At 35.8% G+C, this 18,069-nt stretch overlaps 1 protein-coding gene across 8 annotated transcripts in view; it reads left to right on the top strand.

Moving 5' to 3' along the window:
- Window positions 1-18,069, top strand: part of gem (transcription factor CP2 like gemini) — a 402,232-nt gene that overhangs the window by 363,048 nt on the left and 21,115 nt on the right. For 7 of the 8 annotated variants that reach the window (XM_081736308.1, XM_081736306.1, XM_081736312.1 and 4 more), the window contains one exon: window positions 11,853-11,937. In XM_081736308.1, the coding sequence (XP_081592434.1) occupies window positions 11,853-11,937 (85 nt within the window). The remainder of the gene's footprint in view (window positions 1-11,852; window positions 11,938-18,069) is intronic. The other variant, XM_081736307.1, reaches the window with a different exon arrangement.

The following is an 18,069-nucleotide window of genomic DNA, read 5'->3' as shown; positions in this document are numbered from 1 at the left end:
GTAATACGGCAAATTGTGGAGGCGTTAAAATATTAAATAATACTTTTGATAAAGTGGATACTTTCAAATATTTAGGATCAATATTAACAGACGAAAATCATATTCACGAAGAAATTAAATGTCGACTAAAAGCAGGGAATTCGTGTTACTATTCGGTTCAAAATCTCTTGTCGTCGCGAATTCTGTCGAGGAATTTGAAGCTTAAAATATATAAAACGATAATCATGCCTGTTGTTCTGTATGGTTGCGAAACATGGTCGCTTACTCTGAGGGAAGAACATAGACTGAAAGTATTTGAGAACAGGAACCTGAGAAGAATATTCGGACCCAAGAGGAACGAGAATGGGGAATGGCGGAAGCTTCATAACGAGGAACTACATAGTTTATACGGTTTACCCAACATTGGTTAGGGTCGTCAAGTCTAGGAGGCTTAGGTGGGCAGGTCATGTAGCTAGAATGGAAGAAAGTAGAAACGCTTTCAAAGTCTTGACTGGTAGACCCATAGGAAAACGACCATTAGGAAGACCTAGGCGCAGATGGGAGGATAATATTAAGATGGATCTCGCAGAGATAGGAATACAAAGTAGAAACTGGATCCAATTAGCTAAGGATAGAAGTAGTGGAGAGCTTTTGTGAACGCGGCACTGAACCTCCGGGTTCCATAGGCCATAGAGTTAGTTAGTTAGTTAGCAATTATTGTTAAGTATTGTGGTACTATGCTATATTTATTGTAGTTAATGAAGTTATTCAATGTGCTTAAATAATGTTTTACATGAAATATTACTCTAATACACATATGCATCAAGGTATGTGTGTGTGTGTGCGTGATTTCACTTGTGTGTTGGCTGTTGCCCACTCCCTCTGGAAACATTCCCATGATGGGCAATTGCATGGTCCGAAAAAAAGACTAAAAATGGTCCACGCGTGAAAATAGTTTGAGAAACACAACTGTATATGAACATAAATTATAATAAACCAATTATCACGGATATTCTCATATATATATATATATATATATATATATATATATATATATATATATATATAGACCGAATACATCAGCTCTTCTTGTATTGTTTCGTTTCTAAGCAACTCGTAAGAAAGAGATATCGAATTCGTCTGGGTGATTAGCGTGTATCAGATTCTGTTACTAGTTGAATACTTTTTTTTTTTTTTTTTTTTTTTTAACCCACCATGATGAGACAAGGGGAGTGTAGCTGCGGTATATCTAACACTGATTTAGTCTCTCCAGTGGAGATTTTGCAAGATAAAATGTACGATCGATTCTTCTTGCGTAATAACCCCGTTTAAACCCATCACTTCGGAAAATAAGTTTTATGTAAAAGAGTATAATATTAAGTCAGTCGTTAACTATTGCATATAGTTCCGATGAAAGTTCTCTCTTCTTTGGCGAAGTAACTAGTTAGTAAGTAATGAGTGAAATTTCAGCTTTCGGATTGTTAACATGATAGAGATACTGTTTTTAATAGCTGTTGCGGTAGGGCAAGCCGGTTTATGCCGGAGACTTCAGCGTTGATTTCTTTTCGTCGTACGTGCTTCTTGAACCTAGGATTGGAATTTTCCGCGACTGACATGTTGTTGGATGTGAAACCAGTAATGTCCGGTTGTTCGGCAACGCTTATATCACACACGCCATGAAGAATGACATTGAGGTCACTACAACGGAGGTTTTCCATTCTTCAATATACTTTTTCCTTTCCACTTTTTGTTCTGGGTCTCAAAGAGGTGTAGAAAGTAAGATGTTAATTTCCAAAATATTAATTTTAATGGGTTGCTCCAGTTCTTTCTCGAAGTTGTATTTTAAAATTGTTTTTATTATATTTTAGGTCGTTAGATGTAATTATTGTTTTGGTTGCATTGGATTTTGTATTAAATTTCTTAATTTCTGTGCAGAAATAAGATATAATTATCAGTTAATAACCCTATTGCCGTTTGAACATTGAACTATTATTCCATTATTGTATTCGAACGTGGGTTATTCAAATTTCAACAACAGCACTAAATCAATCAATAAAAAAATGTATATTTGATTTCTTGCCCATCTGTCCTAAGCCTCCTAGAGTGTAAGATTATTACGCATTTTCAGACGGCTGTACTCAGAAATAGAGGAATTTCCTTTGAATTCATTTTATGAGTGAATTATTCACTTATTCAGCATTCAGCGTACACTCATGCACATACACAGCGTTCCTTTGTTGAGATAACTGAACTTGCTTATTGTTCGTCAGATATGAATGGCAACCTTCGTCGAGGGGAGTAAGTTTAGCATTTGAGTACTCCTGGACTTTGAGTACTCCTGGACTAAAGTATCAAGCATACCAATTATATCAAAAAACAATGGTCTCAAATGTACATGGCAGAAGCTGATATTACCTAAGAATGATATTGCCTTATCTTGAAATTTGAAGACTAGACCGGAAACAAAACCGAGACAGATATGTGTAATTCGGAGAAAGTCCAAACTCAATCTCGTTTCGATTATTATTGAAAAATAGTAATGAAGTTACTTTTACTGAAAAATCGTCGCGTTAGTATATTATACTAGCAAATACCCTCACGTGTTACTACGGGATATTGCATTTATCCTTCTATATCTTTCATAAGTAAAAATCTTCCAAACTTGAAATACCCCCCCCCCCAAAAAAAAAAAAAATCGAACGTCTGGTATGAGCATAATAAGGAAAGACCCGCACCTCTTTTTCTTCCATTCTAGGTCAAACATTAAAAAAAATTAATTATTCTATTTTTAAGGTGCGAACACCTCCTCAACCTCAAGAGGTTCAGTTTCTCACCTGTTCTTCTCTAGAACAAATTCAAAAAGCGATTAAGTACGTAATTAATTATTTTAAATGAAAAGTCCAAACACCAAATTTCTTGTTTTAATTTAGTAAGGCTCAAACGGATTTTCCCAACGCTGGTAAAAGTTTAACAATCTAAGGATTCGCTGAAGCTCCCTAATTCGCTCTTATCTTTATGAGTTTTAGAGTCAATATTTATACTAAGAGGAAAACACATTGCTTATATACAACACATTACAATCCTTACGTTTATAAAATAACACACACACATACAGATTATCACAAAAGACCTGACTAAAGCACCTAGGTTAATTATAAAAAAGTTCAACAGTAGGAATAAGTAAGTTTGATATATTTCTGTTAAGAATTACAATAACAAGGCAATTAAAACAATATAACACGTTAAAATATAGTAATAAACTGTCAAAATTATATTTTAACTAAGATCACCCAACCGGTTGCTTCAAGAGCAACTAAAATATAATACAACACCTGATACAACAAATTAATTTTAATTTGTTTGAACAGTCATGAATAGTGAACAATATATATTAAAATACGTATACAAGGGGGTGCTGATGAAAATTGAGCCTTACCAAAAAAAGGGGGGGGCTAGGGGACTGAAACTCCCACACTATTGCACATATTCCTCTAGTAGATCAGTTTATTTATGGCATCTATCCTGCAACTTTTTAAGTCCTTGTAAATAGAAGTCTTTTGTCTGCTGCTGTAACTACTCATCTGTAGCATCAGTTACGGCATGAACAATCTGAAAACGGCGACCTTCGAGATGTTTTTTGATATTCGGGAACAGATGATAATCGGATGGAGCTAGATCCGGCGAATAAGGGGATAAGGCAGCACTTGAAAACCTAGGGTGGCTAATGTGTCTTGTGTTTTAGATGCCGTGTGTGAGGAGGCATTGTCGTGCAAAAGCAGAACACCTTTGGAGATCTTACCACGACGTTTGCCCTTGATGTTTTCGCGCAAATTCCTCAAGAGACCACAGTAATATACTGCATTAATGGTTGCACCCTCTGAAAGACAGTCCACCAGCAGAACTCCGTCCTTTGTCATTTGTTTCTGTACAGACCTCTGCACACGGCACTTTTTTGGGACTGTTCTTTAGTCTCGGGATCATAACAATAGATCCACAGATGTCGCAGGATGATGAAGTAGGATCCATCAGATGAAGTAGAAACAATTAATCAAACAGAACAAAGAATATTAGTTGACACATTTAAGGAGCGGTGTCGATTTATCCAAAACTTTGGACGTTACTTTATCCGAACTGTCCTGTTCGGCTATGCGTTTCATTTGTCAGCTATCGAAGCAAAAATATCTAGATCCCGGGGGAAGAGGCACGACTCCAGGATCGTCGCCCATGTATGCCAAATACTCATTTCATACTTTTTATGTTACATGAGTAGGCTGACCAAAATATGTGAGCTGTAAGTAAAGCCCGGTAATGGCCAAGTGCCATACATACCATATGTTACAGTTTTCATATTTTCAGGAAGAGTGCAATTTCACAATTTAGAAGTGATATGTTACCATCTTCTCTTCCACTGCTCTTAATCCATACATACGAGATACATACCAAAAGTACTGCCATTTCGTTCTAATTTCAAAGAAAAGGAAATACAGGAAACATTTAATTCTGTGTCTGTTTCTGAACAGACTCTCCCTAATAACTAAAACTTTCTGATCAGAGCGTAATACACTTAGTTATTAAAACTAAAATAAAGTGTTACAGTTTCGACAATTTATCGTTGTCTTCATCAGATACTACTCTCCCTCTTTGTTGATACACAGTTGCCATCATTCCATCCATTTTGTGTAGTGTGTGACAATCATCTTTGGAAGTTGTTTCAGATACCGGAAACTAGCGCTTTCCAGGAATGATTTATTGGCAAAATGGCGTCCACGAAAAGAATTGGAAGACCGTGGTCAGCCAAGAATGAGATCACAACATTATCACGCTGTGACGGTGCATTGTCCGTGTGGAGGATGAAATTGCCATTTGTGGTCGTTTCCCCAGTAAATTTTGGCAAAAAATCTTTATCTAAAAGTGTACGAAAATAATTGCCTGTATTCGTATGAGTTTTCGGAACAAGGTGAGACAATATCACTCGCTGGGAATCTCTAAAGATAGCATACAACACCGTCTCATTGAATGCCACCTGACGAAATTTTTTTGGGGGGGAGGGGGTGAATTTGTGTTTCCACTGCATCGATTGCCTTTTTGTTTCTGGGCTAAATAATGAGATCTGTGATTCATCCATTGTCACAACACTTTCCAAGAAATTGCGTTTTTCTTTCTGAAGTGTGTGAAATTTTGCAGCACTTAATCGAATCCTTGTCTCTTTTTGATTGTCATTAAACATTCGTGGAAACCGGCGAGGAGAAACTTTCCTTAAGCCCAGTTCGTTTGTGATTACTCGTTATGTTATTTCTATTGTTAGCTCCAGTGTATCACAAATCTGCGTGGTGACGCGCCTATCTTCTGTGATGAAATTTTTAACATGGGCAATGTTAGTTGATGCTCTTTTTGGACGTTCCGACCTCTGCTCATCTTTACATTCATTCACCTTGCTTTGAACTCACCCACCCTCTTCCTAATAGTGTTTTCTGCAAGAGCATTATCATCACATATACCCTTCAATTGGCGATGGATATTGGCTACATAACATCCATCTTTGGTGAGATATTTCACAATTACCCGTTGCTCTTCTACCGAAAATTCCATGTCCCTGGGCAGTATACCACATCTTACTCGTTCAAGCACTGTGACTCAACTGCTACCACCTAGCAAACAAAACCTGTACTGCTTAGAGACAAAGGATGGCGGTTTCGAGGCACGACTTCTGGTTTACACCTCTTACATGACACTATGCCAAAGATTTGGTTCGCTCTTATCTGGCCAAGCGATCGTAATGTCTGATAACTCCGGTCTGTTACTGTTGGGATGTGACTACTGGCTAGTACGTATTCTGTTCTTTTAATGTTGAGTGATAGATAAACGAAGATGCTTTCTTTTAAAAAAAGTAACCAAGTATGAGCAGTTACTGAGAGTTGCTGGCATACGTAACACATAGCTGCTGTTTTCATGTTTCAAGCTGACGAAAGTAGACCTTTCTAGGAAAGAGAAGATTTAAAAAAAAAAAAAATGTGATTTGAGGTGTAGTGGTTTTCAACAGGTGGTTCTGTATTGTTTTGCAAATTATGTGAAACTGGTTTCCGCAGAAAAGCGTCATTTAGTCACATATATAAGCACTTCAAAACGTAAATGTACAAGGACGTGAAAACGTTCAAAATCTTCTCGAAACATTCACGAATCCCACTTCGCTACTAACAGTTTTTGGAATGAGCTGTGTGAAGCTTTTATTAACGCAGACATTCTTTTATGAAATTTAGAAAATGTTTCCCTTAAAACTTTTCTCGAAAAAGATACAAAACAAAAAGTTTCAAGTGAATCGTTTTCGAGGACTTAACGTTGATAGCGCGTACAAGGGTACTATTGACAATTGATGATATATGGAATATTTTAGAGATCATTCCATTGCTAATGAAGGCACACAAATTTGTATCAGAAGTTCTGGAAAAAGTAAATGGTACGGCAAATGCACAGCCTTTTACAAAATCGCTCACTTTTTGTAGTTAGAATGCCTAAATGGTACAGAGCTGCAGACTATTGTGTGGCCAGAATGCGTAAAATACGGTAAGGTTCTTTTTTGTATCACAGATGGAGCTGCATACGTGTAAACGCACACCAAAAGTCCTTAAGTTTCTATCCCCAAGTGTGCTGCATGTCACCTTTCTGCAAGGGCACCGATTTCTCTAAATTTGGGGGGGGGGGGGACATTCAGATGCTGAAAGCATATATGAGGATTTTAAGACAAATTGCATTCAAATGATGCCAAATATTGTAAATTCATAAATACAATGAGGGAGCCCGCATGAGCTTTGGGGGAAGCCCGGCTCCCCTCGGCCCCCCAGGATCGGCGCCCTTGCCTTTCTGGTACACGAAGTACATAGAATTGCAGAGGAAGTACGTTTCCGACGTTGATCTTCTCGTGTCAAATGTGTAAAAACATTTCTGAAAGTCCCAACCTCAGCTCATCTTAATAAAATATAGGGTACATGGATGATAGTTGTTCTCAATTATGCTAAGCAGCGTGTCCATTTGTTTTTTCGGAATACTCCCGTTTTCTCCTACACTCTCATTCATGCAGTTCTTCTATCATCACTAACTTGCCATAATCATCGCCTCTCTTGGCCTAAAAGTCATAATTATGGGATGTTAATCAAAAATATATATATATATATATATATATATATATATATATATATATATATATATATATATATATATATATATATATATATATATATATATATATAATTTATTTATTTATTTATTTTTGAATTATGCTAAGAACTTCGAATCGATGTAAAAAACAATTGGTACTTTGATGAGGGTGATGGGTCTTCAGTTAAGATTGGTAAAAGTTTGCTCAAGAAGAATTCCTTAAAAAAGGGCCTAGCTTTCTTTGGAACACATTTTGTAAAGTCATACGGTATGACCAATCTTGAAAAAAAAAAAAAAAAAACATACTTTATCCAGTTCTCTGAAAACCTTCAATGATGCGTCAATGATCTGAGTGTTGTACCTGGTGACAACAAGGGCGCGCACACTCAGTGAAAGTATGATCATATTGTAAGTGCTTATGTAATTTGCAAACCCTGCAGAACATTGGTAATGTTATGGAAGGTGATACTGATGTAACTTAACAATTTTGTGAATCCTTCCCATTGTTTCCAGTATGTTCCAGTGACATCTATAGAAATGAAAAGATCGTTTTCACATCCAAAGCGAATTCTTCTTGATAGAGTCTTTCGTTTGAAAGTTTTAACAAGTTTTTGGTAATTTCAGAGAATAAACATATGAAATGAGCTCCCTTCTGACTAAGCGGTTAATGTACGCGCCTTTGACGTGAGAGACCCGGGTTCCATTCCCGGCGGAACCTCACGTGGTTCAGATCCCACGTTAAGCTGTAGGTCCACATCTCATAGCCTCGCTGCTGAAAGACGCTAAAACCAAACAAAATTAAACTAATATATATGAAATAACTTTCTTAACCATGTCTGCCCGGTGTCCCCCACAGGGGACATAAAATATGACGAAATTATTATTTCTTTACAACTTGAAAATCAGAGTGCCAACATTGAAAACTGTTTACAGGGGATGATCCATCTGTGATCGTCCCTTGTAAACAGTTTTCAATGTTGCTACTCTGATTTTAAAGCTGTAAAGAAATAAAAATTTCGTCATGTTTTATGTCCCCTGTGGGGATCGCCGGGACCGACATGGTTAAGTGAAAATAAACTGCTAATGTAGTGTAAAACGACTTCATTTTAATATTCTTATTTCATTCTTTTCGTTATGATAATGAATATGAAGTAGTGAGAGAACACAGAAGAACTACAAGAAAATGCACGTAAACAATGCTAGTTTGTCAGAAGTCCCACTAGATGTGATCAAGATCGAGACAGGAACCTCACGCACAAGAGGTTTGCGCTCTCTACCACTGAGTCACTGCGGTCCCATAATTGAAAAAAAAAATGAAATCTTTACGTCCCACAGTTATGCCGGTTAGGCTAAAGGAGACGGTGATGATGAGTAATGAATGAAATGGTGGAATAAAGAAAGTGAGAGGAAATGGTAGAACCTCGAGAAAACCCACGCACACGGCGTTTGTCCACCACAGAGTTCACTTCCTGGACCCCAAGCACCAGAGGTGAACGCTCTACCACTGAGCCACCGCGGCCCCTCCCATAATTGGAATTGCTAGATGATATTGAAAAGATAAATAATATAACAAAACGTAACGAAACATCATAGCCATGGCAGCTTCTTAATTTTGTGGCGGGTAATCAGTCAATGGTAGCAGAGTACTTTTGGTGATGAGAGCGTGAGTATCCAATGGAAGACGAAAGATTTTTGTAGTATTAGTTGGTCTTTTCTGAAGTTATTAACAATGAGGGGAAAGAATTAAAGACAATTTCAAAGATTTTGTTTGAGTTGATTCGTAAACTGGGGTGGAAATATCTGTAAATATTATTAGTTCATTCAATGGTAGCATTACGCATAGGCGGGCAAAGAAGAACACGAGCGTGTTTAAAAAGCGTATAGTTATATAATAATGTTTTGAAATAGTGTCTAGTGATGAATTAGATTTACCTAATTCATTCAATAAGACCTATCCCACGTTTCTGGGAGCGTGCGCACGTTGTAGTTGATAGATTTATGCACGTGATAAAATGTTGAATATTCTGACTTCGTGCCTAATTTATTTGTTTGTTTGTTTTTCACAAAACTGGTTGTTTCTTGTCGTGCAGCGTAAAGCAATCCTGATCCATGCTGATTGTGTAATGATTTGATACTTAATGCAGTGTAAGATCTACAAAGTTCTTTTTTTCTCTCTTTCAAATGGTAACTTATCTGTAAAGAACCAGTACGGGATATATGCTGCACTTACATATAAAGTCTCGTTAAAAAATGAGCGGTTACTCATCTGTTTCATAGGTTGTATTCTGGCAGCCGTACATATAAAATATTATTTCACCTTGAAATAGATACTGATTGGCCAAAGAAGATTTACTTTTGTTTGCTTCCATCTATAGCTAGGTAGATAAGAATACAAGGCTTATATATATATATATATATATATATATATATATATATATATATATATATATATATATATATATATATATATATATATATATATATATATATATAAGAGAAATTGGGTTTTCTTGCAAGATTTACGGTCTAAACGTTTTAAAAATAAAGCCTTGTCTTGTTCGTTTGTCCCAAAAATGTCAAGTTTGTGAGTTTGTTCTTTTAAGATGAACGTGATTTAGGTCAGTAGTTCCTAACCAGTGTTACGCAGTCCATAGGGTGTGTCACAAAATTTTAAAATGTGAAATATTTAATAATTAGTTAAAATCAATTATGAGACAGACTGCCAGTTAACGTCTCCGGCAGAGTGGACGTCAGTACTACATAGAGGCACTTCTTCATGGTAATTATGGTCTCTCACCACTATAATCTGTCATTAATAATAATAATAATAAACTAAGTGTGTGTGACGACTTCTCACTGATTTCAGTAAGATGCGTCGCCAGTCTCAAAATGTTGGGAATACCGAGTTAGGTATTAAAATACTTTAGAACAATTAAAACAAATCCTTTTAAATGGAAGTACGTATGACTCGAGTCTCATGTTAAATTGTTGGTTACGTTTCATGGTGCCTCGGTCTGAGAAAATATATTAAATACGAAAATATGTTGGTATAATGCTACCAGGAACGTTATGTAAGGTAGAAATCAATAGTTAAGTGAAAACGAGTTTGTCTGTAGGGCTTCCGAACACGGGCGCTGATTGTGGGAGGTCCCGTGTCCTTCTCCCCACAAGTTTTGTTTGAAACATAATTGGGATGTTTTGTATGGATATCTGACAACGTAATACACGCACTTAAACTCCTTCCCTCAAAGATAATACAGAAATCGGTGCAGCTGCTTCTAATAGTTAGGTAATTACAATACATGTGGCTCGCAACTTGTAATTCAGAAAACAAAGTATATTATTTATATAAAGACTTACTGGTTCAGTTGTACAGCACTCATCTCTGGTGAGAAAGTTACATGCCACACCAAAGGTATTTGTGGTGAAAACATCGTATTCGTGGGTCTCCGCCGGTCCCGGGTTAAATTCCCGGTGGGGGACTCTTGGGTCTAAAAAGTGATAAAAGCTTTTTCACACCAACCATCCTGATTGAGGTTTTCCTGGGTTTTCCTCATTCACATCAGGCATATGGCGGGGTGGTACCTAATATATAGGTCCACGGCTGCTTCCTTCGTTCCCTTTCCATGGATAGTGTGGTCGCTGAGGGACGTCATTCCTTCAACGTGACGGGCTAACATGGCCAGCGATGCTGAAAGCCCAGAAAACTAAAAATCCTAAATCATGGGTTTTCTCGGAGTTCTCCCATTTACTCCCACACTATCATTCCACCAATTCTGTCATAATCATTTTCTTTAAGCACCCGTTTCCTTTAGCGTAAAAGACAAAACAAGAATGTGAAACTAAGAAATTCATTAAATTTAATTTGTATGTTACCTGAATTGTGTTCGGGGAGAATGAAATGAAACTGAAATTAACTAGACAAAATAATTTTAATATTTAATATCCGTGTATTATTCTGTGTATTATGTCTCTCAATATGACTATTTTCTTTATCATCATGCTAAGTCAAACATGCAGATGGATGAAATCCAAAGAAATGAGCTTCTTTATTAGCGAACAAAATCTACTCACTCACAGTTTATTTGTGCCATTATTAATTAAACGTTGTCCTCGTACAGTGATGAAACCTTAGCTGTATTACGTGAAAATGTAGCAGGAAGAGTAATTGAAGTATGCAATTACTAACTTTGTTTCTTCTTATTCTTACACCTGAAGATACTATAAAAGATAATCATGAAAAGAGGCAAAGAATCTCCGACAAAGATCGAAACGGACCGAATTAGCCCGAGCAGCAACTGGTTCCGTCCAGTTAAAGCTGCCGGTTTCCGTCACCGTATCCCTCCCTAACCCTCGATCCTTCGCTCACCGCACTTGTATGTGTAGCTCTTGATTCGTTGTCAGTAAGTCAATGCGTCAGCTGATCGAGTTGTGTGCTGTGTTGTGAATGTTGGATGTGTAAGTGTGTTGTTCGCATCCCGTCAGTGAAACTATTTATCCTTCGCAATGATTGTTTTGGTAAATGTGGTGACAGTGACGTACGAAGATTACGTGGTGACAGTTCGATTTTATCACGTGTTTGCCCCGTCTAAAATTTTAGCCTTATTGGGAAAGAAAGTGGTTGTTACGAAACGTGATAGGATATGTAAGTTTAGAAAAAGAGTGTTACCAGCATTAACTTGGTGTAGACTTTCATCATCTACTTCGTCTTTAATTTGCAGTCGCGGAGGAGGTACACCAACCAGCATGACCAAAGAGGAGAGTCCTACAGCACCAGAGCAGGATTCGGCAGATGTTCCGGTGAGTGTATGTATTTATATTAGTAGTTTTATTCTTGTACAATAGGCGATGTAAGTTCGGCGGAGTTTGATTCTCTTATAAGATAATTACACTAATAATAATAGACAAAATTCATTCATAGTGTTGAAGACAGAAATTCCCTTCAGATATGTATTCCGCAAAAGAGTTTTGTGTTTGTTTTAGATTTCTCAAAAATTGAGAAATATTTTACTCATTCAAGTTATTGCAACCAAAAGAATTATTTTTAAAAAATGCAATTGTATTTATTATTATTATTATTATTATTATTATTATTATTATTATTATTATTATTATTCGTGAAATGTATTTATAATCCATATTTTATGTCAAGTACGAAATAACAATGAAGTACAATAAGAATGACATTTTTCCGAAAGAAAAACAAAATATTTTGCTGCTGTTTCGTCGGCGTAATTTTAAAACAGTTCGAAAATAAGCTACAATAATGGCAAATAAAAATTATGTATCTGTATATGCACTGTTTTAAAAAGAGAGACATGGGGCGTGGACTTGTATACCAATGACGTTATGTATATCAAAACAAAAGAACTAAGATAAAGATACTGTAATCTAAAAGAAGTGTAAATTGATATTGGCAGTACAGTACTGGGTTAGATATCTGTGGAAGTCCTTGACACAAAAAGCTGCACTCATTTGCCAAGTAGAGATTTTTCAGACTCAGAAGGAGGTTATATGTAAGATTTACACTAACATAACTATAAATCTTTGGTATCCTCGAAGGTCAGTTTTTTGTTTAAAGATAGTTTTTTTTTTTTAAGTAAAGGAATACATTGTAGTTGAGTAGATTTCTGTAATTTATAATAATAGTTGTATACACACAATATTGGCAGTAAGAAAATGAAACAAGTTATTTCGTAATCAAGATACAAAAAGTGATACTTTAGTTATAGAGTAGATCTTCTTTGTCCTTTAACCCATTCTGGTTACCGTCTGTTGCATTCCATATTAAATTTCGAAATGGACAATGTTGAGTTAGACAAAGGATTTCCTGCATTTGTTTTTATTGTCCCTGTGATAGTACTAGGTGTGTACAAACGCTCATAGCTTACTCCGTATATTCGTTGTCTCTATACTTTCCCCAATCCCTCTTATTTATTTGCGGATGAAGTTCCGAAGAAAGATGGTTGTTTTAGTGGTACACTTTCCTATAGATTCCATACATTTTGTTCAATAAGAGAAATATCGATTTTATTATTATTATTATTATTATTATTATTATTATTATTATTATTATTTTAGATTAGTCCTTAACTTATTGCCGACAACGAATTGAAAAATATAACCCTCCAAAATAAAAGTCCAGTCTTGTTTAAGAAATCTTGGCCACCTACTTTTATTTAGATCATATTCTGGCAACCGGAAGAAAAAAATAAGCATAATACGTTGGCTTTAAATAAAGATCTCAGTCGGGCAAAGAAAGACACATTCATTTTATTTAATTAATTGCAGCTGCTGGTAAGATTGCAGGCGATTCAGAGAGAGTTGGGTGACCAGGTTTTATTAATTAATTAATTTAACAAAACTGTACATGTTCATTTCTGAAGATTATATGTATACTTGAAAACAGCTGAATAAACAAAAGCTAATGTTTATTTTCCTTATTGTAATTCACAGTATTTATGTTCTTTATTTTATTTTATTTTATTTTATTTTATTTATTTATTTTTTAATGAATCACTTTGGAAGCTGTTGACCTTTATACGTAGGTGAAATTTGAATAAACAATGACACACATATGAGTTTCTTTGGATGATATACTTGTAAACCTAACATGACTATGCAGCTATTTCAGTGAAAAATATTGGAAAGACGTGTTAATACGCAAGTTAACAGGCTTTATTTCTTTAGAATATTCACATAGAGAAAAAAGAATTTGAAACAAAATAAAGTTTGGATATTCGAAATATAATATTTGTATGGAAATCTATTATTTAGAAAACTTTGATATGCTGTCTCCCATAATTGTATATTTCCAGTTATTGTAAATTAAATGTGTAAACGAACCTCAGTAAGTTGATCTGCTCCTTCTGATATAATGAAAGTAGTGTATATATATATATATATATATATATATATATATATATATATATATATATATATATATATATATATATATATATATATATATATATAATGTGGTTGAGTAACAGTGGTATAAGTTGCTTTGTTACATGTGTGACTAAGGACGTTGCTATAAAATCAGTATGTACTGGAAACAGCCGAACACATCCCCACCTCAGGGCAACAGCAAGCTCACTGTAGAATTCTTTGTTTGAATAAACGAATTCAGTTCCACAATACTTCAAAGTTGACAAAGTTGACAGTTTCCACATCTGTAGCCTAGTGGCTAGAGTAACTACTTTTGATACACGAGGTTCCGGGTTCTATTCACGACGGGAGAGCATCGAACTTATTACAATGTTTCAGGTCCAACTTTAAACTGTAGACTTTGTCCTATATAGCCTCGCTGCTGACAAGAATACATACAAATCATTCAATCAAAATTCATTGAATGATTTCAAGCAGCATCTCTCTTATAAACCTGAGATATTTCATATTTGCATATTTTTCATACGGTTCTGAGGATGCATTGAGAATTTATATGAGTTAGTTGTGACATCTCAACATTTAGACAAGGCTTAGAAAGAATGGATACCAGTATACCTGCGTAATTTCGCAAGCTGCTTTTTAGATTCCATTATTATCGCAGTAACCTATCTGGCTGGTGTACGTTTACCCTGAATATTTGCAAGAGAATTATCTTCCGTGTGTAGTTAACATTGTAATTAAACTTTTAATAAAAAGAATATTAATTATTTGTTAACATTTTCAGACTCCTTTGATACAGTTATATTGTAGTACAGAAGTATACGCATTTCAAACAGTTTAATAAAGGTGTTGTGGTACTTAACATTAGCTGTTAATTATTTGAAAGTGGATGGTATAATAATGGTATGAAAATTTGATGGGAAAATGTTGAGGTAGACTGGCTTCTGTTTTGTTCTTATACATGCAGCAAAAACCCATCTTGCCTCCCACGGAATCTCAAAATAAAGTGGAGAGGCGTGCGAGAGGCATTTCGTAGTAGTAAAGTACTGGTTCCAACCGGTGCGAGTTGACTCCTTGATTAGTAGCGGAAAAATCCATTCACCAGTCATGGGACAGTTATTGACTGAAAAACCGCTGAGAACTTGTTTGTGTGTGTGTGTGTGTGTTTTGCTTGCTTTATTGTGTAGAACTTAACTGTAATCTTTGTAGTGATTTTTTAAAATGTTTCTTTTTATATAATGATATATTTTATGAAAGATGTTTTTAGAAGTTCTAAAAATTCAAACTACGATTTTTATGTTTATAAATTACTAATATGAATGCCTGTAAAGCAGACATAAACAGGTTGACTGGGTTCGAGTCCAGCTCGAGGGTTAAACATATGTACTATTTTTCTTTCACTTTACCCCTCCATAATTTTTCTTGGTATATACAATCACTGTAAATGCCAATTAATTGAACGACATAATCAGTCAGAATCTCCAAATTTTAATATCAGCTGTTTCAAGTTAAGAAATATCAGTTTTGATATCGTAGACGAATGTTCAAATCTCACAAACGAACATTATGATGGTACCTTCTCAATTATATGTTTAATTGTATTTTTTGACAGTTTTAGCCTTTACTCGCTTCGTAAAAATAAAATGAAATTTTAGTCTTATGTCTTGTTCTCTTATAAGACTGAACCTTCAACAAAAACCAAATTCTTGACTTCGACGAATGTTCTAATCTTGGAAGTTCGAGAGAGAAGTGTATACTCATTTGAGTCCGAATTTGATTGAGGACCAGACTGTTGGAAACAGGTTTCGTTTGTGATTTTAATGTACCATCTCGACACCTAGTTTCTGTGATAGGAGAAACAGAAACTTTAGACCAACTCTGGAAATCTAATAGTTAACGGACAGGGTTGGAGGTAGAGACCTGCACGGGCCGGGCCTCTGTTATTTCTTTGGGCCGGGCCGGGCCGGGCTTGGGCTGGCCGACACTGATTTCTCTTCAGGTCGGACCGGGCTGGGGCCGATCAATTGCAATTCTTTAATAATTATTGACTTCCGTTAAACGATAATTGGAATAAAGCCAAACGTTGAAGAAGTGTGTCCGTGAAAAATGTTACAAAGAATGCAATAGCTATTTACAGCTTGTGTTGCTTAGCGGCTCCACTTTCACTATAGAGCAGCGTTTCCCAACCGGTGTGCCGCGAATGGAGCGCTGGTGTGCCGCGAGGAAATCGAAACAAAATTATTAATTCTATAGCAACCAAATTGCAAGACATAGGAAAAAATGTATATTTTTTGTATTTCACATTACTATGAATTTATACCATGAAAAAAAATTACTGTAATTGTAATATATTGTTCTACATTTATTACTGTGTAGCAGACAGTATTTCGGCTCGTACACATTTCCACGGTTAGCTGCTATGTTACGCTTCAATTGGGAGTCATACTAACACCGAGAAATGGAATCATTTGTACGGTACGCGTCAAGTGAACTTTCATAGAACACTCATTCGCAGGTGAATGACAGAACAACACTTTGTTCAACAGCTGTGTTTTGACTTGGACGCATCGCAAGTTGTGTGATTGCAATAATATGCACCGGTTTTCGTTAAAACAGCAAAGTTAAAAGTACAAGACATTTGTTTGTTCGTTCGTTATTTACTGATCTTCGTTCTTAGTGAAAGGTTGGATACAGTTTTCGAAAAAGAAAGCGTATTATTAAAAATCTGAGTCCTATATTTCATTACAATTGTTTTCTATTTTAGAATTAGAATAAAAAAGCATGGGCAGTAGCGTACACATGAACTTATTTCGGGGGTCCAAACTTATTTTGGGGGTATTTTATATTAAAATTACTAAAATTGTCCCTAAAATTAGGCTAAATTTGTACAAAAGTCGAAATTTTCGGGGGGTTCCGGGCCCCAGGACCCACCCCCTGCGTACGTCCCTGAGCATAGGGGAAAACCAGTAATCGAGCTATCATCTCTGTGAGAATATGATCAGTAATCACACACACACACACAAAAAAAAAATACCATGGTGATTTATATATGCAAATAATAATAATACTATGAGTGTGCCGCGAGAATTCAAGTTACACCCGTAGTGTGCCGCAAATTGAAAAAGGTTGGGAAACGCTGCTATAGAGGATTGCAGGCATTATGCGGTAAATTGAGCTCTGATTGCCTGTCGCTAAACAATATTGCCATCTTCACTTTATGCTAAAAATCAATTAAGTTAGATTTTTGTTACAGGGAATGCAGTTTTTGTTCTCTCAATGACAGGCAAAGTTCTAGCAGGCAATGGTGCCATTCGGAAGGCAAGCGTCAGGTTGTGAACCAAAGTTTAGAAAATGTTTCTGAGGGTTAGGTCAAATTTAGTACTAAATTTTGAGAAAGATTCGGGCTCGAGCTATTTTTTTAAAAAAATTATCGGGCCGGGGTCGGGCCAAAAGCTTTTAAAATTTATCGGGCCCGGGCCGGGCTTGGGTCAAGAATTTTGAAAAACTTATCGGGCCGGGCCTAGGTACGTTCGGGCTGGATTGGGCTCGGGCCGAAAAATTCCGTATTTTCTCACAACTATATGCAAGACAACTTAGTATTTTGACTTAAAATGAGAACCTTAAGATCCAGACAAGATCAACGTTTATTTTATTTACTTTCGCTAATCTATAAGAGTACACGACTTTTTAAAGAGAGATAGCTGGTCAGGATAATTTTAAGAAGACTGTAAAAATTTCTAATGCGATCTCTTAGCGTAATTATGAATACAAAAGAATGAGAGACTATAGAAAAGCTTTTGGATCTCTTTGAGACATGCAGACTCCATAAACGTGTGTATCTACAGCGCACCACTTCGTATCTGTATTACATAATTAAAATCCATGGCTTATATTGTGATAATCACTATACATCTATCAATATTCCTATTAAGGTTAGTGAATCTTTTCTTTCGTGAATGTACGCTAGTCTTATCCTGTCCTACTTTTGTTTCTTTTCCAAAATAAATTATTAAAAAAGAAATCGTTAAGAACTATTGAAGTCCCTCT

This window comes from Thermobia domestica, chromosome 13, assembly GCF_964235325.1.
Source record: "Thermobia domestica chromosome 13, izTheDome1.hap1.1, whole genome shotgun sequence".
Classification (NCBI taxonomy): Eukaryota; Metazoa; Arthropoda; class Insecta; order Zygentoma; family Lepismatidae; genus Thermobia; species Thermobia domestica.
Note: the sequence above shows the minus strand (reverse complement) of the source record. Positions and strands in the feature narration are given on the sequence as shown.